Source organism: Oryzias latipes, chromosome 13, assembly GCF_053564925.1.
Source record: "Oryzias latipes strain Hd-rR chromosome 13, Olatipes_Hd-rR_3.1".
Taxonomy (NCBI): Eukaryota; Metazoa; Chordata; class Actinopteri; order Beloniformes; family Adrianichthyidae; genus Oryzias; species Oryzias latipes.
Window position 1 is genome coordinate 26,816,578 of NC_136249.1, and position 23,504 is coordinate 26,840,081.

Sequence of the window (23,504 nt, forward strand, 5' to 3'; positions counted from 1 at the left end):
CCAGATTCCAGCTCAGACAAAGAAAACTAAGACGTTCATGGATCTATTTGTCTGCAAGTGGATGCATCAGAATGGAGCAGAGCAAGGAGCTTATGCCCCTCCGAATGTAGCACCTATGTCACAAACTTTTTCAAACTGCATTTTTCATGTCTGAATAAAGAAATACTTAGAAATGCAGTTAAAGCTCAATTTTCTTTATATGTCCTCCATCATGGCAAAAATCCCACAAGAAACATAGGCTATATGTTGACCCTAACTATAAGTTTTTTGTGCTTCAGGAGTGACGGCTCCACAGTTGAGGTAGACGAGTCTGCTATGATCCTCCAGGATGAAGGTCTGTACTCCTGCCGGGCGTCTTTCTACCACCACACAGCATCTATGACCATTCAAGTGGAAGTCACAGACGAGGATGAGCAGTTCAGTGAGTGACATGCTGAAACCTTCTGATACCATCAGCACATGGATTTGTTGTGTTTGACTAAAATCTCTGGCTTTCTGTGTTTCAGTGCAGATAATGGTTATCTGCATCTCTTCAGTCACAGCCGTCCTCCTCATCCTCGGTGTTGTTCTCTTGGTGTTCTGGTGAGTTCTACAGGTGGAAGTTCAGCAGGTGATGTGCTGACAGCAGAATCTGCTCAGCCAATGCAACATGATAGCAGACAAACAGGAAGTGCGGATCGTTAAACCCACTCACCAACCAACCTCTGTCACTCCGGTATCTATTCACAAACAGGAAACACTGTGGCTGAAGTAGGCAGGTGCCTCTGCCGCCACAGCACTGTCTGCTCTCAGGTAGACGTTGATCCTCTCCGGCGATAAAAGATTTATTTTCCATCTTTCAAGTCTCGCTTTAGGCAGCTTTTCAACAGCATTATCACCTCCAAAAAATGCTGTGGTCAAAAATTCAGATTCATTCTGAAGCTGTTTGGACGATGAAACCTGAGCTGCTGTTCATCACTCTTAAGAAAATTCACACATGAAGCTTTTACTTTTGTTGGTTTTGGAAAACATCAGTCCATTACATTTTTTTTTACCACCAGTAAAGAAAATTTATGAACGTCTCAAAGCTGGTGCGTTCTGCCAGCAGAAGTTTCCACATTTTAACCCTAAAGTTAACTGATAATTAGTTTTCAGTTTGCTGATGGTCATTTCATAAACTGTATCAGTAAATTTAACTGAACAATGCCTGACCTGAAGCCTTTTGCTTAGTCAGCTGGTCCTTTCTCTGACTTGTGCCACTGAAAACTGTTAAAATGGTTTAGTGCTGCATTAATAAGCTGAATCACAGAAGTGGAACGATCCCATCAGGCTACTTTTGGAAGGTCGATGTATATAAGAAAACACAATTCCCTTGGTGGGGAAGCTATTTTGGGACGAGCCCCTCATACAGTTCTGCAAACAAGTGACAGCAGTAGGTCGTCACCGAGTTTGTTACCCAGGTCATAAAATCATCAAAGCAGGATGCTACTCAAGGATTAATGCTGAGGACTCGGGTCACCACTGCTGCCTTTTTATTTTTCTATGCTGTTTTTCCCCTTAAATGTTTCTATTTAAATGAAGTGCATGTAAATGATTGTGTCACACTGCCCTCTAGTGATAGTAAATCATCTGTGCAGTCTTGATGGACAAAATTCCATCACCATGACCAGATTATTTTTGGATCTTTTTCAGCAAAAAAGACAAGACGACAAAATACAAGGTACATTTCGTCAGCCGACTTGCATATTTAAAATTTGAATTAAAATATATTGCCCTTCATGTTTTTCTCTGTAAATTCAGGAGCAGGAGTCGGTTGCAGCTCTGACTTCTCTGATGCAAGAGCCTGGCTCTCCTGAGGTGAAGAAGCCAGGAGCAGCAGAGGACAAGGGGATTGCTCAGCTGGACAATTACTCCATCGTCTTAGATGTGAAAAGCGCGCTGTAAAGGAGGCTTTGACATGATGTAAAAATTTCAACTCTTACTGACACTGTGGTGCAGTTTATAATTTAACATTTTTGTGTGAATGTAGCCGTTGAAGAAAAAATAAGATATGCACTGAACTTTTAAAGATTGCAACTACTGTAATTTTGTTATTTTTACTGTAAAGGATTAAACTTTGCTTCATATGCTTCCATTTTCCTCTTTTAGGTTTTAGTCAAAATGACAACACTTTCAGAGAACTGCAACGCTAATACTGCCATCCAGATAAATATTCAAGAACAGTATATGTGGCTGCACCAATGACTACTGTAAATCAGTGATATGTCTATGAGCTGCACTGTACTGCCATATCTCCATTAGATGGCAGCATTGAAAAAGTCCAGGTGAAGTCCAGGTGAAGTTGATCACCGACAGCAATGGATTCTTGATTCATCTCTATAGTGTTCTGTTCATTCCACTAAACCCGACAATCCTCAAAAAATAGTAAAGCTGAAAGACAGAATAAAAAGAAACTTTTGGGCCACCAGTCAATTTAAAGAAATGTATTTTCTTTTCAGGAAAGATGAAGAAAAACAACTGGCAGTTGAAATAAGAGTCAAAGAATACAAGGACATTCCTGTAAAACTTTCCCTAAAGAATTTTGTCATATAAATCTCAGATCTATCCATTTTATCTATTTAACTCATTAGAGCTAAACCAATGCACATCCCTGACATCTAAAGAAGTATCTGTACATTAAAAAATGGTATTAAATTAAACTGAAACAATTGCTGCAAAACATTAATCTGTAAAACTTTACAAAATGTTCTCAAATGGATGGTGGATTTTTATAAAAGAATAGAGACTTACAAAGTTTCAAACTTAATGACTGAAGTAACAAATGGCTTTCTTGCTTTCTTTTGCTTTGCAAATCAGCCATTTTCAGCAGACAAGTTACCAGGCGAGGCGTGTCTAACGTTTTTTCTGAAGCAGTTTTTTTTTTTGCTCCTTTACAAACTGAAAGCAATTCAACACCAATGATAATTAAAAAAAACAACACAATATTTGATGATCTCATCTTTTCTTGTAGACACAAGGCTTTAGTTGTACTCCAAACTTCTTCACGTTCTTTGGAGCGTTTCCCGTCTTTATGAACTCAAATGAGTGGAAATGAGTGTTTTGAGCATCCTAAAGAGAAGGGAGGAAAAGGTTCTCAGAGGTTTTCTGCACACGGTACAAATGATTAAAAGCTAGCCTTTTTCTGAGGGCAAAATTCATTTAGAAAAATGAGTGACATTGTTAAAAGCTGTTGTCTACCAGTAAGTATGTATGTTTTCTTTGAAAATGACTGAGCTTCTTTTTCAGCAGCAGTGACCGTAAATCAGCAACTGCAATGATTGTTTTAAAACAACACTGTCTTTGTGATCATAAATAAAGCCCACGTGTCTTCGCCTACCTTGGACACCATCTTGAATCCCAGATTTGAGAGCGCAGTGATGAAGTTCCGCACATTTTCAAACCTACTTGCCACTTCTGCGACTTTGAGAACCCCCCTGCAGCAAATATACAAACCTACTTATGCATCCACGCTCTCGTGTAACTTCCAACACGCACACCATGCATAAATTAGACACTTTACCCGTTTTTTAGGACTCTATTGGCCTCTGCTAAGAAGTCTGGCAAGTTGGTTCCCATGAGAGACAGACAAAACACAGCGATGTCCACAGAGGCGTCGCCCAGAGGAACCTGCACAGGTAGATTCTTTTTAGAGCAGCCATGAACAGAACAAGCAGTATGGGCAGAAACATTTACCTTGGACATGTCACAAACTGTGACCAGCTCACAGGTGGCTGCCAGGTCAAAGCTGTGCACTTTGTTCTTCACGCTGCGGGCTATTTTACAGTCACCACATCCAAAGTCTGCAACCACCAGAGATGAGGGCCTGCAGGAAATGAGGCCAAAATCTAACAGTCAATAAGACTTTTAGCATAAGGAAATATTGGGATTATTTCAAATAAAATAAAAAGATAAATAAAAAACAGAGTTCAAGGGGTTTGTTTTCAAAGTGGGAACCCCCAACCACTATCACTCTACCTCTGTGTCTGCAAATGACAAAAATTTAAAACATTGATGTGTGATAGCCATTAAAGAAGAGAACGCGACAAAATGAACTTAAATAAAAATGTATAATGACCTTTAGGTGAACTCTTTGGATTATTGTTGAAATAATATCAAGTTATGCTGATTTTAGCAGCTCTTCTGGGCTTTTCAAACATTCTTATAGATCAGGATTGAAGCATAGACACCGGGCAGTTTTAATTATGTAAAGTTTTGGTTGGCAAAAATAAAAAAAATGAATTTCTCTTTTCAGGTGGATATAACCCTTGTGCTATCCTAGGCACTTTAACGTTGGGAGGTGGGTCATCTAGACCCACTAGACAGTGCGCTGAACCTTTTTTCATCAGTGATTTGTGATCTTCACTGGTGTCCATGGATTACATGAAATCTTTCCACCTTTATCCACCTTTGTCCTGGTAGGAATAATACGTCAATGTGAGGGTGGGGTCATCTAAGATAGCACAAGGGTTACATTAAAGATACTAAAAAGAAAGCATTTCAAGGCGCCCTGGTGACCTGCTCAGGGATTAGCCCGCCATCGCCCAACAGCAGCTGGGTTGGCTCCTGCATCCCCGTGACCCCGGAGGGATTCGGTGGGTTAAGAAAATAGGTGGGCAGATTCTATAAACTGATTGGATGTCTAAAAATGTGTGAAAGCATGAAAGCCAGTCTTACTTTTTCTGAATGTATGAGATGATTTGGTCCACTGGGTTGACTGGCCATCTCTGAACCTGTGAGGTGTAGCCTTTGTGGTACACCCAGAAGGCCTCTGGGTCCTGCTGAAACATGCGCTTCGCCTCGCCGCTGGACGAGCTGTACAGAACTTCATTGATGTAACGAAAACGAGCGGATTCCAAGCGCTGCTCCATGCGGGATCGCAAGATATCCGAGCGACTGAGTTTGACCTCCTCTGGTTTCTCTTCCTCCGGCCCTGCAGCCGCTGAGTCTGTCTGCTCCGCTGGACTCTCCTTAACTGCTGCGGGGGAGCACAGCATATTCCGCAGCTTCTGCCTTTTCAGACTCTGTTCTTTGCTCAGCTCAACTCTCTGTATTTTTAGCTCATGATTTGCAATCTTTATAGACGGTTCCTCTACTTCCTGGTGTAACCCATCTTCAGAAGGTTCAAGTGTTGCATTTTTACTCTCCGTGTTATTTTCTGCTTTTTGCTTCTTTTGGCCTCCTGGAGAAAACACAACCTCGTCTGAGTTTTTTCTTTTCAGTGGTTTATTTCCTCCTTTTTTCTTTTTTAGGCTAGTTGTTGGAATCAAGTGGTCATTGTTATTACTGCTGCTGTGTGAATCTAGTTCAAGTTTTTGCTTTGGCTCTTCTTCACTTGCATTCTTGGTTTTATTTACACCGTCCTCCAGACTTTTGGAGCGGTATTTGTTTTTACATTTTCTCTTGTTCTTTATCTTGTTTTTCCACTGTTTTCTGCTCAATCTCTCCACATTCGGTGGTTCGTTTTTCATAGATTCTGTGATCTCTTCGTCCTTTGTCTCTCCAGCAGACGTGGGCTCTTTCTTTAGGTTCTCTTTAGAAAAAGGAAATAAATCAGTTAAGAAGCCAACAGGGTGGAAAGACGACATTCCATAACGTGTTCACACATTTTAATTAAATGTAACATAAAAAAAGAAACTTGTGTAATATTGTTATTAAACCTTAATAGAAGATAAATGGCTGCATGCATAAAATAATATGAAAATGCTTCAATTGGGCCTACAGTACTACTTTTTTTTAAATTGTTGTTTTAAAAAAATGGTGTAAAATTAATTTAACAGTTTTGAAAGTGAATATTTATAACATGGAAGCAAATTGTGCTCTATTTTACTAAGCTTACTAAGCTCTTCATCTTTAATGTCTAAAGCTTTTTTATCTTTAATTATCCTAAGTTTGATACGTCTTTGTATGAATTTATAACTGCTGATTGTATTGTTTTGTGCATTATTCTTACTTTGATTGCTTGAAATAAGCCATTTCAAATCAGAACTTCAAAAAAAAAAGAAGTCAACAGTATAAATATGGAATTATCTGTCTGTAAAACCACATCTAACTGACCAGCTTTGCTCCCTTTCTTCTTCTTTGTTGACGCAGGTTTGCCTTCGACAGATTGATCTGCACTGTTTTGCTGCTCCTCTGATGTCTCTGCAGGTTTTCTCTTCTTTCGTCTCTTTTTCTTTGTTCTTGCAGCCGGAGCATCTTCAGCCTCACTGTCACTCTTCTGGACATGATCACTGCTCTTCCACTCTGGTACTGGTCCCAGTGTCCGCAGTGTCCGCAGCAGGCTCTTCTTACCCACAATCTTGGGCTAATCAGTGAAAAAACGCAATAATTCCTTTAAGAAATAACGTACAGTTGATGCTAACAACATGGAAGAAATGTATGCTTTTTTAAATCGCACATACTGTAACATTTGAGCTGCTGTTCCTTTTCTGAGTGCCACCAAAGACGTTTTTACTCAGGATTAAAGCGTCTTCTTCGTCGTTCCATTCTGCATCTTCATTAAACATGTTTCCCACAGTCCTGTCAGATAAATGATTGAAATAAAAACTGCAAACATGCACAATGTTTGCCCTCACAACGGTTTCTTGTAAAAGCTTTGCTCCCTTACAAAAGCCAATCTCATAAAACGAGTTCTTTTTTTTTTACTCTTCAAAAATATTGTTACTAAATTGCGGTGAACACGTAGTCTTTCGTGTGTACTCACATAAAAACAGCGAAAGATTTCTGTGAAAGGAAAAAGCCACGTTCTTTTCTGTCATGTGGGCCTGGGAAGCAAAACAGAAAAGATCGCGCACACTGATGACGTAACCCACGTAAGATTTGTGGGAAATGAAGTTACAGTTCGACATTGTTGTTTAAAATACTTTTTCATAGTTTAATATTCATAGTCCAGATATAAAAGCACATATTTAACACTAAAGCAAGTAAAATACATAATTTATGATTATGCATCTTCACTTGTATTTTAAATGTGCCATGTCGAATAAAATATAAACGTGGCTGTTTTCACCTATTGCACTCTATCCGTTTAACTCTTTTAATCCTTGAAATGTATTGGTGGTTTTGTCAATCCAAAAGATCTAAAAATTGTCTCTATTTTTTTGCTCTTGTCCAAGTAATAACGGAAAACTAAAAATACATAACCTTAGGCCATGAATACTTTCTAAATAAAACAGTTCTCTGTGCCGCCTATAGAGGGCGCAACCCTCTTTCTCGGTTAAGTCAACGTACGCACTAACTGGGGTGAGGTTGTAGACGTACAGTACTCAATTCGTCGAAAACGAGCGGAATAAGTAGAGTAATAACTTTATTTACCCACGTTTTCTTTTTAGCTGTTACTGGATATATCAGGTATGCTTTAAGTTATAAGGAGAAACTCGTTTTAACGACTTGTCTTTGACAACAAAATAATGATTGTTGATTGAAATAACCAGTATTTAGGTCAAAAACAGAGACGGATGTAGCATTTGGGATGGATAGTTAGCTTGTTAGCATAGCTAGCCCCCTATGCTTCTGCCAACCACCATCACGCTGGTTATTTGTAGTTAAAATGGGGCGTTTCTGTTCAATTAATGTGAAGCGAGACCTCGCTGGATTTGTTTGAAGCTCGTGGGTTTTTACGAATAACGTCTAGCTTCTCTGTGTTGTTAGCCTTTTGAATATTCACAGCATGTACAGCAGCAGCTTCGGTTACACAGATTTAGCAAATTCAACTAAATTGGTTAGAATATCCCTGTGCATTGCAGTGTAACCTTTCATCATGTAAGCCTTCCTTTTAGCAAAACAAACGGTGGTGTTGTGTTTGTTATAACTATCGTTGAGAACAGGCTAGACCTAAGCTACTGTTATGTGAACATTTGAATTCTGGCTATCAGGGGAAAATGTGCTGATTCTTTCTAGCTTTGGGGAAACCCAGGCTATTTTGGATAATATTAACATAATTTAGTTGTTGGATTCCATCTTTTAATCTTGTATGAAATACTAGCATATAAAAGATTGAAGTCAATCCCAGGGTTTTCACTCTTGTGTCTCCTGTTTTCCAGTGTTCTGAGTGCAGAAAAGCCTCCTGAGAGTGTGTCTGTCCATGTGAGTGACTGATGCTGGGCAGGACTTGTCTCATTCCTTCTGCTCACATCCCTGGTCGTTCTCGCCTTGAGCTGGCTCTCAGCTGAATCTTAAAGAGTGGCACACATGGATGACATCTTTACTCAGTGCCGGGAAGGCAATGCAGTGGCAGTTCGCTTGTGGTTGGACAATACAGAGAATGACCTCAACCAAGGGTGAGTGGATGATCAGAAATCCCAATTCTTTCTTTGACTATTTGCTTCAAAATCCTACCAGAAAAATGTTGTTTTCACCCAGGAAAGATAATGCTGGTGTAATCAATTTCTGTCATTTCTTTTTACAATGTTCTGCAGATTTTTTCTTTTAATGGTTAATATTTTTAACGCTTAAAGAAAAAGATGTCATGCTACAATTTAGATAAGATCATTTTCACAAATGACAATGTCTTTTTATTTATGACATGAATCCTGTGTTCTTGCCTTTAAAGATGCTTAAGGGCATTTTATTTTTTTAAATTCTGGTTCCCATCCTGCCTTTTCACCTTCATTATTACTTTAGCCTCAATCTGAACCTGCTTCTTGGTGGGTGTGCTTGTTTATCTCCAGAATTCCAGTGGAATATTCCAAATACATGATGTTGGACAGGAACTGTACTGTGATAGGACAGTTAGTGGTGCTTACGGGAGCTGTTATAATTCGCGTCACTCTCTTGGGACATTAAAGGACAAAAAGAAGAACTTTGCTCTGAATACCAGTACAGTTTTTATGGCCACCCATAAATACTCTTTTTTGGGTTGACGTTAATTTATTTTTAGAGAAAACAAGAACATGATTGGTGATTTTCTGTTGGAGCAGCTTCCCTTTTCTTTATTTTTTCTCTTTTAATGCATTTTATAAGAGGAAGGTTCAGTATATTGATTTTGGTTTTATAGTTATATTGTAATAGTGGTTTAGTAACAAATTAAATGTTTTGGGTTATACCTAAAATATTTGTAACTATTAGAAAAAGTTATTAAGATAACAGTAGTTCATTTTTTTTAAATACATTATTAGAAGTTCTATTTTGACACTTTTTTTGTTTCAGTTCTTTGAGTCATAAAATATGGCATGAGATTCAAATGTCCAAAAGGACATTATAGTGTTCCTAACTGCAGTATTTGCATAGTTGCTGATACGATTTTTCACAGTTAGAAATGAACATAAGCACAAATTGCATCAGATCGATCATTTTTGGAAGAATTGGCATATTTGTGTTCTACATTCCTGTTTATTTTATTTCCTTTTTTGTTGTTTGTTATCCTGTAGACAGACTTCATTTAGCCTCTTTGAACCCGCTTTCCCATATGTGACAGACTGCCCATTAGCTGATTGCATGTCGAGTTCCTCTTTTTTGCATGTCGAGTTCCTCTTTTCGGTTGATAAATCCTAGATTCTTTTTACCTTGGTGTGTTTTTAAAGAAGCTTTTCTCCCTTTCCTCTCTTTGCCCTGGCTGAGAGGTTTTTGTACTTAGATCAGTTCAATCTTCTCAATGATGTGACTGTGTGATTGTGAGTGGTACTGTGTTAACCCCCTCAAAACAGGGAGTAGCTGTGGAATGCTGAATCTCCTTACAAGGAGGAAAACTCCAGCCTCAAGGGAATCTTTCACCACCTACTGAAGCGGGGAGACAGAGGGAGGAGATTATTATTAGAGTGGGCTGGGTCAGAAGACAGTAATTGCTTGTGTGTAAGTCAGTGAGTAGCAAGATAATGACAAAAAAAAAGAAGGAATGTACATTTAGGATATAGCAGTGGACATTGCTTCCTCTCTCCTTTTTAACAAGTTTCCGGTTCCTTCTCTCAGCGATGGAACGTCCAGTCGTTTGTGTTTTAAATTGTTTTTATACACATTTGTTATACAGAATCGAGCGTAGTTGCTGTCTTTGCATGTTTATCGCAGTCTTTGTTGCCAAATGTTTTGAAAATACAGTTTCAAAACAGTCTGCATTTCTTTCTCCTCAAATGATTGACAATAGAAACCTTTTGCGTGTTTACTGCTAAGTCTCCATGGTGACGTGTCACCGTGTCAACACACTGAACCTATGTCACCAGTTTAGAATCTATTTCATTTTAGGCTGCTTGATGGTGATTGCATAATTACACAGACATCACTTTCAATTATTATTTGTGTTTAAGTTAAATCCCACATTTTTTACTTGTTTTTGCAGAACTTGTAAGCATTTGATAGCTTAATTGTTACTGTAGATTTCTGCAATAAACATCCTTGTGGAAAACAATAGTTTAACCCGATCCAGCCTCAAATAGGCTGTTATGAAGTCCGGTTCACAGATTGCAGTGACACAGGAAGTAGTGTTTCCCTGCAGCTGTTTACTCAGATTTAAAGCTATGTTTGATGGAAACGTGATGCAAATGCAGCACAGCTGTGTGTGTGTGTGTGTGGGTGCACGCACGCACGCACGCACTGAAGTCATCTGTGTGTGCTCTGTCTTCTGTATGCTCATTATATTTGAAATGTTTGAAGTAAATAAATGACAGGGGTTTATTAAAGGGCCTATATCATGCTTTTCTTAAGCCTTTCCGGGTAAACTATATTCATATATTAGGTAATGCATTATCTTTGGCACACTAAAGACGGATTTTTTTAAAAGTTAAATATTAATTATTTTCACAGTTCATTTTCCCATTCAGAAGAAGTAAGACGACTCGATCTCTGAGGCACCCCCTCTCACTCTTTGTGGGTCCCGCCCATTTCATGACATCATCCTATAGTCTCAGCATTGTGTCTGCGTTTTGCCCATGAAAACGAACAACATCTGAACTTTTGCAAAGATGGATGTGCATATTGTGCATATAAAATGAAAGCGTTTTGCCGATTGTTGCTAGCTCAGAGGAGAAAGTGGGTGTCTCTGTTAGCTTGGGGGCGTGGCTGGCACCGCAGACCCTTCCTGGAAGGGGCTATCCTCACTGATCTATGGTTGTGTCTGAATTCCCACTCTAACCCCTAACTACTAAAAATCTATATAGTGCTGTGAATTTTAAAAGCAATTCGGACACTTTTTTTTTTTTTTTTTTTTTTTTTTTTTTTTTTTTAAACAGCGGATATGACATCATCGATTTCACGAAGTTAAAATGTAAATTAAATGAGAGTTTTGTGCCTTTGAAACGTTGATGGTTTATCAAAAGAATTAAATTTAACATTTAAATAAATGTTTTTGGGTAAAAAATTTTCCGACGCAATGCATTGTGGTTTATGTTCGCCGATCTAGTGAGCATCAATGCACACTGGTTTTTTACAGAGACTTCTGGGAAATTTCCAGGGCACTCGATTTGGAACTGTAGATTCGAACCACACTACAAAATGGCGAACGCACTAGATGGTGCACTATATAGGTGTTAAGGTGGGAGTTCGGACATACCCTATGTCACCTTGGGAGAACCCGCTTGTTTTCATGGGTTGGGAGGGGCTGATGCTCAGAACGCAGGTTTTTCAGAGGAGTACTCAGAAACGCGTGAATAGATCAAAATACCACTTTGGGTTGTTTATTTTGTAAGGAATTAAAATTAAATTACACTTAAAAGCTCAAAGTTGATTTTGCATGATGAAGGCCCTTTAAATTACTTTGTGTTCATGTTTTGCATTGTTGCAAGCTTATTTCTTTTGTTTGTTCAAAGGTTTTTTTTCACTTCCACAGTTTTTGTCGCTTCTGTAGTTTGTGGATATTTTGATCGCAACTGCTGTGAAACTTCTTTCTGAACTGCAGGCAGACCGTTTGGTTCTATTAGGTCTTTTAAACTAGTTCTACTCTATTTAAACAAAGCCGTTTTAAAACTGAAATGTTAATTTTTTAAATTAAAGTCCCCCAATGACCAATAACAAATGTTCCCAGTGATACTTTGAATATGATGATGACGTTTTCAACCAAAATCCCACATCCTAAATGTCTTAAAAACCCATATTTCATTTTTATCTGAAGTCTCTTTCCAAAATCTCTACATGGGCGTGGCCATTGGTGCTGAGCTGAGTAGCCCCGCCCTTTATCCTCCCTTTCTGTGACTTTAGCTGAGATCACAGCGATGAAATTGACACAAGAAACCGAACGCCATTTGTGCAACAGAGGCGCCAGTTTCAATGTTAAGTTAATGGTCTAGCGGTGTGGTCTGAGTGGCGGCACGATTTAAAGGGCATGATTAGGGCGGTGGGCGAGAGGTAAAATGTCTGAACTCTGGCGAGGTCGCCGTGTAGCATCAACCAATCAAGGACTCGACTTTGGGCATGTGAAGTTTTCAGTGACATCTGGTAGAAAACACATCCAATATGATGAATTGATTCAAGAGTTCTCCTGAACGTCCATCCATTTGCTTGAACCGCTGGATCCCTTTCGGGGCAGCAGGGTTTGCTGGCACCTTTAATGAACTTAAATGTGACTTTCATTTAAATATTAAAATGACTTATTTCTATCTGCATATCACTTCGGTTTTTGCAGAAGAGCCACAAGGTTTAGGGAAGTGATGTCAACCTACACACGTTAAAAATGTATATAAAAGGAAAAAAAACAGAATTTCTAATTTTAAGTTTTAGTTTCATGCAGCAAAAAAACATGCAACATCGTCTTATGTCACATTTTTCATAAATGTATACGTTCAAGTTTAAATGATAGCAACTTGAATTGAGACAGAGGTGTATTTTTTTAATTGGGGTCAAACAGAGCTAGAAACCAGCTGATTCCAGATGATTAGATACAGCAGTTAGAGATTAGTCTAGGTCAGTCTAGGTCAGGGGTCTGCAAAATGAGCCTCTGGGCCTCATATCCCTCCATTGTGGCTCTTTGGCTCTTAAAAAATGCTAACAAAATTGAATAAATGATGAATTTGTAGTTTTGATAAATTTGTTTTTAGTTGAGTTTTGCTATTTCTGGTTAGTTTTTTGATGTCTGATAACTAAGTAAAATGATGAAAAAATAAGCTTAAAGCATATATTCTTCTCTTCTGCTACACATAATGTCTTGTTGCTGTTGAGAGGCAATGTTAGTTACATTTACATGCAACCAATTGGAATGACGGCGCACCGTAATGATAGAAAATTCCAAATTTGATTTGACTTTGTTGTATTTTTATAAGTAAATTTGCTGCAGCAGGAAAAGAATAATTTGACACAATGTGTATTTTATTTTGAAAGGAAAGTACAGGTGCTGCTGTCAGAAATAATGTAATAAAAACATAACATAAATATAATACAATAGTCATAAATGTTTAAAAGCTACTTTTAATAAATTATCGGCGTCATGTTCACAAAAACAGTCACTGGGCTTTGGTCAGAAAGAATCTGGACCAAATGCTTTTTTTAACGTTAAAGGTGGCAGACCCCTGGTCTAGATCATATTCTTTTCTTGCTTTTTCCTTTTTTCTATGTTAGCTTTTTCTAATTTCCTCTAAGAGTCCAGACCTGTGAGGTTGTGAAACCAGGAGGATGACAAGCCCGGAAATATACAGGGTGGAGACAGGGCTGCTTCCTCTGGCTCTTCAGTCTGCCAAAGCTGAGCTCTGCTGGCAGCTGGAAGTTCTTGAAATAAATGACCACACTCGCTTTTGGAATGGGGGATCAGCAGACAGGCCTGGCACTCAAGTGCCTATGCATTTTTACAGACAAAGCTGGCTTAGAGGGGAAATCCCTTCTATATAAAAAGCCCTGAAATGTGCATACAGAAATCGCTAAGCTGACACTCGCATGTCCATTCCTTTTTTTAGCAGCTTCAATTCAATCATTTTTATTCAATGGTGGCAGTCATTGTTTCATTACGTTTTTTTAAGCTTTGCAAGAACAATTCCCACATTTTTCTTATGAGAGCAGAAAATGATGCATCTTTTAACAACATATTATCTTTCCAGTAGGGATGGATTTTAGTTTTAGCCAATATATAAATTGTTATAACACTTGTTTTTAGTGTCTTTTGCTCCAGTGCCTTACTGAAATCTTCTCCCCGCTTAAAAAATGTTTGCCTAATGACTTTTAAACACATTTCAATGCTTTCATACCACCAAACCTGTCATTTTTTATGTAGTCATCGGTTCATCCATCAGTTTTTATTTTTGGTACAGGAAATTCTTCATATGTTGATGGAAGACTCTTATAGTCCCCCCCTCATGTACAAATCTGAGCATGTTTGTCTTTAACATGGACATTGTTGTGATGGTCTTCATCCATTTGAAGAACTAAGCAGTTACCCATAATTCTATTCACTCTCTCCTTGCAGACTGCACTGTGTAGCTGAAAGCTAATAAAACCACAGAAGTCAGTCTGTGGGGAGTTTTCGCTCCAGTAAGAAGTAATTAGTTTTTAGGATCTGCTGTTTTAGTCTGACAGGAAATTGCCTCGTGAGTAGATCTCTGAGTAGATCTGGTTTAATGCCAGAAGGCTATTTAAACGCGTGTCTGTGTGAGGGTCTCGTGGGGCGTCTCCAGTATTAGTTTGACGCCGGTGCTCAACTTAAAACAACTTTTTTTGGGGGATGATTCTGGGCTATAAAAACTAGTGCTTCAGTGTTATAGACTCTCTTCTGGATCCAGAGCAAACCGAGGCAGAAATAAAGGAAAAGAAATCGGATGACGTTTAAAACCTTTGCTCCCCGTCATCACACTTGATGCTCTTGAAAGCTGGAATGTGACATTTCATAGCTATTGTTTGCAATTTATTTTCATTTTTTCGTTGTTAATGTGTTTAGGTTTGCGTACTGTTCCAGATCCTCCTCAAAGTTGCGTCTGAAAATGTCCTTTAATGGGATGTTTTTGTGAACCGGCCCAGCAGCACCTGGTGAGAGGGCTGCGGAGGATTTTTAACACAAAACAGAGCCGACCTCTGCTGGGACGACTGAAAGCTCGTCTTTGAGCCGTTGTTCAGCGTGGAGAGCAGAAGGTTCAAATTCCAGCATAATAGCCTCTCAGTTCTGAGACTCCTCCATTATGCAGTCTCTTCAGCCATAATTGTCGAACAAGGGCAGGGTTTGAATCGCAGGGGGTTGATGTGTGTTGTGTTTTTTGTCTAATAGTAAATAATGACATACAGACTCAGTTCAGCTCTTCTTTTTTTTTTTTAGAGGATGTGAGAAGCTGAACTGACACATCACTCTCTGCGGTTCTTGAGTTATGCAGTCATATTGCTAGCTTTTCGTTTATGGCTGTCACTTTAGCCCTGAGGTTTCTTAATCTTGCTGTCTTTCTCTTCTTTGTTGATGTCATTTAGTCAGTTCCTCTGACAGATAATCCAGCAGTGTGACGGAAGCACACCGGATCGAGGTTGTTACATCTTCTCTTACGAGCAAAAAACGTGTCGATCTTCTACCAATATAGATTATAGAATAGAGTCCTCTATTTACACATTCAAACTTTTTTTCTGATTTATTGACCACATTTTTGTTTGTATGAAAAAGCTTTTCTTACAAAATCCTCCTGTGTCTGTGCTTCCCCTGTCCCCCAGAGATGATCACGGGTTCAGTCCCCTACATTGGGCGTGCAGGGAGGGTCGCTCCAATGTTGTGGACATGCTCATCATGAGGGGAGCGCGCATTAACGTCATGAACCGGGGGGACGACACGCCTCTCCATCTGGCCGCCAGCCACGGACATCGTGACATTGTGGCAAAGGTGAGGCCCTGAAGACACTCCCACTCTACTTTTAAAGCTGGGATGCCCAAGAAATAAACCAGTATTTTCAAGTCATGTTAGATTTAATCTTTTTATTTTCTTTTAAAAAGACAAAACAAATCTAAGCTTTCTGTATTAGGGCAGATTCAACTCAGACACAGATGTGCAATGACAATGTCTCAGCAGGTTTGCCTCATTAATACAGGACCTTGCGAAATCAGAAGTGATGTCAGCAATCTCAAGAACAAAACTCGTCTGTTCTTGCAGCACCATCACCAGCAGCTAAAGTTAAAATGCTTTTACATCATCATTTTATACAGATTTCTTTTTAAGCTTAAATAAAACACTATGAAGTCAAAAGATTTCTGTTACAAATGAAAACAAGTTTGCTGAAAAATCTGTTTTGACCTGGATTTGTTTGTCAAACATACTGTCTGTGGGGAAACTACAAAGTGCAGCTTCTGCTGCTCAGTGTCTGATTTTAGAGTGACTGCTGGGCAGCTATTTGGTTCAATGCTTGCCATATATCTATATCTGTGGTATGAGTTCACCAGCAACTCAATCTTGTGGATGGGTTTCCTTGGCATCTCTAAAGTTGTGTGTGTGAAGCCTAAACAAGATCTGACAAGCCTGTTTGGCTCTTAATCCTCTTTCTCCTTCTTTTAGCTGATCCAGTGCAAAGCAGACACAAATTCAGCCAATGAGCATGGAAACACACCACTGCATTATGCCTGCTTCTGGGGCCACGATGACGTGTCTGAGGTTAGGGCTCCCTCTGGTGGTGAATACGTGCAAAAGCAGTATTTTTCTGCGAGGTGTTGCTCACAGCACTTTGTCTTTCACCAAGGACCTTGTGAACAGTGGGGCTCAGGTGAGCATCTGTAATAAATATGGAGAGACTCCCCTGGACAAAGCCAAACCTCACCTGCGGACTCTCCTTAAAGGTATTGTTGCTGTCTGCCACAGCTCAGCTGAGTATTCCCCCTTTATCAAATGAATCTTTATGGTATTGAACATCTAATTTGATTGTTTCATTTGCTTGTCGTTTAAACAGACAAAGCTGAGAAGATGGGACAAAACTTGGCAAAAATTCCTTTCAAGGATTCATTCTGGAAAGGCACAACGAGAACTCGGCCCCGTGAGTCTCAGAATTCACAAACAAGTTTCTGCTGGATCATTTTTTCTGAGTGTTTGGACTTTTAACTTCTCTCCATTGTTTTTAGGGAATGGCACTTTGAACAAACACGCAGGCGTCGACCACCGACAGCTTTCCCTGCTTGCTAAAATTAATGAAAATCAGTCTGGAGAGGTAATTCTAAGTCTTGTTCCTCATTTTTATGTACTGTTGTGGATCGCTATATCTTATAACAATGTTTGTCCTCTCTTAGTTGTGGAAAGGGCGTTGGCAAGGAAATGAAATTGTTGTTAAAGTGCTAAAGGTTCGCGACTGGACCACGAGGAAGAGCAGAGATTTTAACGAGGAATACCCCAAACTCAGGTTATCATTACGCACACATGGATTAACACCTGTTTGTTTTTCATTTTCTTCATGTCTTTGCTGTGGTTTGAACCACACTTTGATTTGCGCACTGTAAAAGAAGGTAAATCACCCAAACTGATTGTGTTTCTGTGAACACCTTTGTGTATTTGTCTCTTGTTTGTCTCTCTGTCTTCCTACATTTGGCCTCATCCCAGGATATTTTCCCACCCGAATGTCCTACCCATGTTAGGAGCATGTCAGTGTCCTCCCGCCCCCCACCCCATCATCATCACACACTGGATGCCTTATGGCTCCCTCTACAACGTGCTGCATGAAGGCACTAGTGAGTACTTCCATCCAAAGGTTCTGACTTTGTCACCTGTCTTCTTCATTTTAGAGGAGGTTCTGTTTCGTTGCACTTCAGTCCCTCTCAACACTTTAAGTTGGAGGGAATTGATTTGATTTGTGTCCTCTTATGCCCCTTCAGACTTTGTGGTGGACCAGACACAAGCGGTGAAGTTTGCTCTGGACATTGCTTCTGGAATGGCTTTCTTGCACACGCTGGAACCCATGATCCCTCGCCACTATCTCAACAGCAGGAGTGTGATGGTAAAAACCTGTTTCATAGCTCCTAGCATCCGTAGACATAATCTACTCGTTACCATTTCAACTGTCAACCACATAAAATTACCCATGAGACGTGTCTCATCTCAGCTGGATTCTTGTTACAACAGATAGATGAAGACATGACAGCTCGGATCAGCATGGCGGACGCCAAGTTCTCCTTCCAGTGTCCTGGCAGGATGTACTGTCCTGCATGGGTAGCTCCTGAGGGTAAGCATCACTTACTGAGCCCAGATTTATTCTGACGGCTGAAACCACACAAGGCGGAGCGAGAATGATGGATCCAGGAAACTCTGCACTGTCTCAGCACCAAATGTAATTTAGAACTGATTTCCCCTCGAGATACGAAGAAATCGAAGTAAGTCAGGAGCATAAACTTATTACATGAAGGGAAAACAAACAGACAGTGTCTACACCAATAAAAACAGTCCTTAAAGTCCCCCTCCGCTGATAATTGTTTTGGTTTTTGACATGGACGTGTGGCCTTTTTTTATGAAAGAGAACAAATGTAGCAAAAAAATCATTTCATGTTTGCATTTCTGAGTATTTCTCTTTTTAAATGGCTGTCAAGCTGTCGCAAAGACGCTCTGTTTGAATTAATGAGCCCTTGTGATGTCACAACAGCCCAAGAGCGAGTGTGCAACCTGATTTTCCCTGCACGTTTTTGCATTGCCCAGATGTATTTTAAGTGAGTCCAAGGCTGGATTTTGTTTTTGGCCTCACGTATTTAAATGTAAACTTAAAGTTTAAAGTCCCGTTGTGTTCTCTGCACTTGATCCATCCCCTGGAGGAGCAGGGAGCAGCAGAAACTGCCGCGCTCAGGAACCATTTGATGGGTTTAATCCTAACCCATGATCCTAAACTGAAATCCTCCTCTGGGTCCGTGCGGCAAAGAAAAAAGTTCAAGGCTGGCCGCACGTATTTGGGAAATTAGATGCAAATAATCACTTACTTTCTGGCTAGAATGTGCTAGCATCAAATCACTTCTGAGCCACAGCCAGTGCCGCTTGCTGCTGCAATGTAGCCTAAATTATAATGTAATTCAAAGCATTTTTCATGGGCTTATCAAAGTTCTTTTTCATTTTTTCATGAATTTTTCATGAACCCAGTTCTGGTTATACATTAATTTTGTCATTCTGCACAATGTTCAAAAAGAGTCGATTTGGAACCAAAAAAATTCACTTTACCGCGTCTCTTTATCGCTAAAGATAAACTTTTGATAATAGAGACTGTCAGTCGGTGTCGTTTGTCCCCCCTTGTGTCAAGCTCTCTACTCATGTCAGACACATCAATTATCATCAGAAAGGGAGGATCAAAGGCGGAGCTACTCAGCTCAGCACAAACGGCCACGCCCATGTAGAGAAGATTTTGGAAGCGATAGCTTCTGATAAACATGAAATATGGCTTTCAGAGACATTCACGGAATTAAAAAAATTCATCATGATTGAAACACCCCTGGAAATGTTTTTTTTTATGTTCATTTTTCACCAAACCTTTCTTTTGGAAGCAATTGATTTGTGTTTTCAAACTAAAGTTGACAGCTGGAAATGTAAAACGATCATGTATTGGGCTTTTAAACAGAGCTTCTGTTTAACTTCCATGTTTTTCCTGTGATCCACGTAAATCCTTTATGGCAAATCATTCATGATGGCAGTGGCTCCCATCAAAACTGAGACAAACGAGTAACCAATCTTAATTTCTGCTTTTACTGTTGTGGTGTATAATGATAGTCACTTTTTTTGGGAGGAAAACCTTTATTTTGCCTTTCATAGCTTGGCTTTATTTATGCTCCATTTTATTTATGTTATCTACTGTCTGTGTTCTTCACTGTAAGATGTAGTTTCCATGGTTTCATATTCATAATAACAGACAAAAGAACAAAGAGTTCAGGGGTTTATTGACGGAGAACTCCACAGATTTGTATTCTCATATTCAAGTTAAATGTTCCTCAATCATGAGGCTTAAAATAATCATTAGCTTTAGCATACTTTATTGATGCCCTCATTATTAATGTGGGGGTCCATCAGGCAGATGTCTGTGGACCAAAATGTCACGGAGGCAAACAGAGGACCTTATCTTTAGTCTTTGAGACAGAGGGGGAAAAGTCATGTTAAATATGTTTGATTCAAAAATAGAAAATAACAATATTCATTCACTAGTTACCCTCTTCTAATTTCCTTTTATCTTTGTACAATATAAAGCTGCTAATAAAGGTTTACAAGTTGAGCCTTTATTAGTATCCCTGATCTTGGAGCAGCATTCGCTGCTCGAAGGTTCAGGAGCTTTCTGTTAAACACCTTAAACTTATTTCCACTGAGCTGAAAAGGAAATTAATCAATCAGGGATAGTTTTATTTATCAACAGTTAAAAACGGAAAGAAAACCTTTAGAAATCTTTTTGGTGTGTGTACTTTCATGTTCTTTAACTTTGTGAATAACTAATTGTTTCAACCTTGTCAGAAGGAGCAGCCTTTTTGGACAGCATAGCCCGGACCCAGTCATTCAAAGCCTTTCATGCTATGGATAGATTAGTTGTTAAAGTTTCTACATAGGTTAGGTTAAATTCAGGATTCTGTATGGGCTGCTTTAAGGTCTGAATGTTACTGCCAAAATACTAAGTGAATTTTAGTTTTGGTTTAGAAGTTCATGATTTGATTTGCTTCATGATGCAATTTGATTAAATTACACTTTGATCTGATCTTAATTTCCAGAGCAAGCCCATTTAGTTGAGTTTAAAAAAACACTTCACTTAACTGGTGATTTAAACCAAACTATGGTAGAAGTTTTATTAATAAGTGATAAACTTATATAGTATTTAAAAAAAATTGAAAACTGTTTTTTTTTTTTGCCTTTAGAAAAAAAAACAAGAAATTACTTTAAAGAAAAATCAATTCACAATTTAAATAAATTAATACCTGTTTTCTTATAAACATCAATTTTAAATTGCTTGAATGACTTTATGAACCCATCTTTACTGGTACTTGTTTGAGATTAGGTTTTACTGAAGATGCATATTTGTTGTTCTTATGTATTCACTTTACAAACGTGTGTGAGACGATATTTTTGTAAATATCCAGTATGGTCTGCAGCTATTGCTGCAATTTGAAAAAAAGAAAACTCAGATATTCAATTTTAAGCTTCATTTTCTTTATATGTGTCCTCCGTCATGGGATAAATGAAACAAGAGCATGTTAAAGACTCCCAAAACAAGGTTTACATCAGAGCGGGTGTTGAAGTTGTGCACATTTCTGTGGAGTTTCCAAGCATTTGTGTTAGTTATTGTATAGTGTGACCTTCTTGTGGTTTCCAGCTTTGCAGAAGAAGCCTGAAGAGATCAACCGCCGCTCAGCTGATATGTGGAGCTTTGCTGTTCTCCTCTGGGAGCTGGTGAGCAGAGAAGTGCCTTTCGCTGACCTGTCTAACATGGAGATAGGCATGAAGGTACATCTGTTTGTGTGTGTGTGTTTGTCACTTCAGGGCTTTATTTGTTAATTTATCAATTGGATGTTTTTGTCATTTCAGGTTGCCTTGGAGGGTTTGAGGCCCACTATTCCCCCGGGCATCTCTCCACACATTTGCAAACTCATGAAGATCTGCATGAACGAGGATCCGGCTAAAAGGCCGAAGTTTGATATGATTGTGCCCATTCTGGACAAAATGCAGGACAAGTAAAAAAAAAGAAAATCCTCATTTAAAGAGTGCGATTCCTGTCCCTGGTTGTGACTTTGATATGGTGGTGTGGTGCCTACCAGTATTGCCTTACACGCCCTTTCTACCACTGCATTCAGCGCCACTGTAGCTTCTGTTCCTGACACTAGTTCAGCTGCAGTCACTTCTTTTCCATTGTTTTTTCCCCCCCCTTCTTTCTGAATGTTGTATGAAATTTGTAATACTACCTTTGCAGCTGATTTGTTTTTACTGTTGCCGTTTGTCTACATTTTAATCATGGACTGAATATAATATTTTCCGTGCGACTGAATGAACAAAAGCATGATGGTCTGTTGCTTCAAACAGGTGATTTAGAAATCTTTTATTTTTTTCCCCCAAGATGGAGTTGTCCTAAAGCTACTGTCGATCCAAAGCTTGGTTAGTGGGAAATGATTTTTTAGTGGCAACAAAGTGTACACAATATGAGAGCATGTCAGAATGAGCTACAGGAAGAGGAGTTGAGTGCTTGTTTGTGCCTTGCAGCAGAAATGTGCAACAATGACAAACTTTGCCCGTCTCAAGCATGGTTAAACTTAAAGTTTAGCATACAGACAATTCAAGTCTGCAGTTTTTTTCATCTTCTTTTGATGTTTAAAAACAATTGAAATTGTCTTTTCAGGGCAAAACAAATCTACTCTAAGCATTTTAAAAATATTCTATTCATTTTTGTATTATTGCAATGTGATTTAGTGAAATTTTAAAATATTTTTTCTTTTCTTTTTGAGGGGTTCTGTCACTTGGAACAAAAACTATGGTGTCTCTTTGTGAAGATCCAATTCAGTAGAGCTTAAAATGTAAACGGGGAAGCTCTTTTCTGTCTGGTCATCAGAGAATCAATGCAGTGTTTCTTAATCGTGGTCAGAGGTACAATTTGTTTGTTTTTTATTTTGTAGTGAGATGGTGGCAGATTAAGGGTTTGGTTGTTTCTGAAGCACTCATACTACTGCTATATTGTTTTTTAAGTGTCCACATACTGCTTTCTTTGCATTTTATTTTATTTTTTTAATCATCTTTGCCTCCAAGACTTTCTGTGCCTCCACCAGCTTGCTTTGTTTGTGCCGACTCACATTGCTAAAGCCAAATGTATGTATTTATATATAAGTATATTAAAATGAGACATATGGACAAATGAAATGTGTCATTTGTGGAGGACAAAGAGAAGTGAAATACAGTCTAGTTAAGTAGTGTCCCTTATATGATCATTTTTTTAAAGTTCAGCATAAGAATAAAAAAAACAGTGGTTTACTGGGGACTTGTTTATGGAGGTAAATATGTGGAATTTACTTGGATAATATGATATTAATATTTTATGCATTTACAATATTTTGCTTTAAAATTTGGTCACATTTAGTTTTTCAGCTGAGCTGTAAATGCTTTGTTTTGATTAATGGATTCCTGGCTGATGTATTTATCAACATTCTAAGTTCCTGAAATTAAAGTTTTCAAATGTTTTGAAATGTCAAAAAGGGAAAGCAAATTTAGGTCATTATAACACTTGAATCCTAGTTTCTTTTTGCATTGCAACTTTTTTGTTTTATGCATTCTGACGTGGCATACCACAGCAACTTCGCTTCTCCAACTAGTCCAGCCCAGTGGGGGGCAAACTATGGCCCACGGGCCGGATCAGGTGATCTAGTTAGAACACCGGCTCCATGTTTAGTCCGGCCCCCTGAACAATGCCCGTGTGCGTGATTTCTTCTTTTTGTTTTTTGTTTTTCAATCTGGCCATGCGATCAGACCCACATACAACTCCCTCGGGGTACCAAAGTGCTTTATAATAAAAGAAAGACAAAAGAAGTTTAAAATTTGACACATTAGAGAAGAATCATGTGGCCCTCACAAGAAACAGTTTGGGGGACCCCTGCTCCAGCATCCACGTGGTGTTGGGAGTGGTTTTCATTCTTCCGATCATTCAAACACCACATGAACGCAGCATTTCTAGAAGTTTGTGTTTTAAACGCGATACATCAAGCTA

General features: G+C 38.9%; 3 protein-coding genes across 5 annotated transcripts in view; 2 read left to right on the forward strand and 1 right to left on the reverse strand.

Annotated features, from left to right (window-relative positions):
- Window positions 1–2,108, forward strand: part of si:ch211-149e23.4 (uncharacterized) — a 76,497-nt gene extending 74,389 nt beyond the window's left edge. For both annotated transcript variants that reach the window (XM_078929569.1, XM_078929570.1), the window contains 4 exons: window positions 279–421; window positions 507–582; window positions 1,672–1,699; window positions 1,780–2,108. In XM_078929569.1, the coding sequence (XP_078785695.1) occupies window positions 279–421; window positions 507–582; window positions 1,672–1,699; window positions 1,780–1,923 (391 nt within the window). In that variant the 3' untranslated portion in view covers window positions 1,924–2,108. The remainder of the gene's footprint in view (window positions 1–278; window positions 422–506; window positions 583–1,671; window positions 1,700–1,779) is intronic.
- Window positions 2,109–2,447: 339 nt separating this feature from the next.
- rrp8 (ribosomal RNA processing 8) lies at window positions 2,448–6,833 on the reverse strand. Its single transcript, XM_011482362.4, has 8 exons — window positions 6,722–6,833; window positions 6,420–6,537; window positions 6,073–6,322; window positions 4,693–5,548; window positions 3,712–3,841; window positions 3,539–3,645; window positions 3,356–3,452; window positions 2,448–3,087 (listed from the first exon to the last, which is right to left on the reverse strand). Coding segments are annotated over exons 1-8 (1,674 nt in total). The 5' UTR covers window positions 6,724–6,833; the 3' UTR covers window positions 2,448–2,973.
- A 380-nt stretch (window positions 6,834–7,213) lies between these two features.
- On the forward strand, window positions 7,214–22,663 carry LOC101157310 (scaffold protein ILK). 2 transcript variants are annotated; one of them, XM_004075304.4, is made up of 13 exons: window positions 7,214–7,368; window positions 8,061–8,297; window positions 15,553–15,718; window positions 16,385–16,480; window positions 16,566–16,662; window positions 16,773–16,856; window positions 16,942–17,027; window positions 17,107–17,216; window positions 17,414–17,541; window positions 17,686–17,807; window positions 17,933–18,032; window positions 21,132–21,262; window positions 21,344–22,663. In XM_004075304.4, exons 2-13 carry the CDS (start codon window positions 8,209–8,211, stop codon window positions 21,491–21,493), a joined length of 1,359 nt encoding a protein of 452 aa, XP_004075352.1. In that variant the 5' UTR covers window positions 7,214–7,368; window positions 8,061–8,208; the 3' UTR covers window positions 21,494–22,663. The 2 variants fall into 2 exon arrangements, with proteins under 2 accessions (XP_004075352.1, XP_078785697.1); XM_078929571.1 differs by having other exon boundaries at window positions 7,216–7,260.
- Window positions 22,664–23,504: the final 841 nt, after the last annotated feature.

What these genes read in the sequence shown, in the direction of transcription:
- LOC101157310 (XM_004075304.4), top strand. Translation starts at nt 8,209, where the DNA reads ATGGATGACATCTTTACTCAGTGCCGGGAAGGCAATGCAGTGGCAGTT. An exon ending in CACAACGAGAACTCGGCCCC is followed by an intron (nt 16,857 to 16,941) that starts GTGAGTCTCAGA and finishes CATTGTTTTTAG; the next exon opens with GGAATGGCACTTTGAACAAA. An exon ending in CGTGCTGCATGAAGGCACTA is followed by an intron (nt 17,542 to 17,685) that starts GTGAGTACTTCC and finishes ATGCCCCTTCAG; the next exon opens with ACTTTGTGGTGGACCAGACA.
- rrp8 (XM_011482362.4), bottom strand. An exon ending in AATAGAGTCCTAAAAAACGG is followed by an intron (nt 3,453 to 3,538) that starts GTAAAGTGTCTA and finishes TATTTGCTGCAG; the next exon opens with GGGGGTTCTCAAAGTCGCAG. An exon ending in GATTCAAGATGGTGTCCAAG is followed by an intron (nt 3,088 to 3,355) that starts GTAGGCGAAGAC and finishes CCTTCTCTTTAG; the next exon opens with GATGCTCAAAACACTCATTT.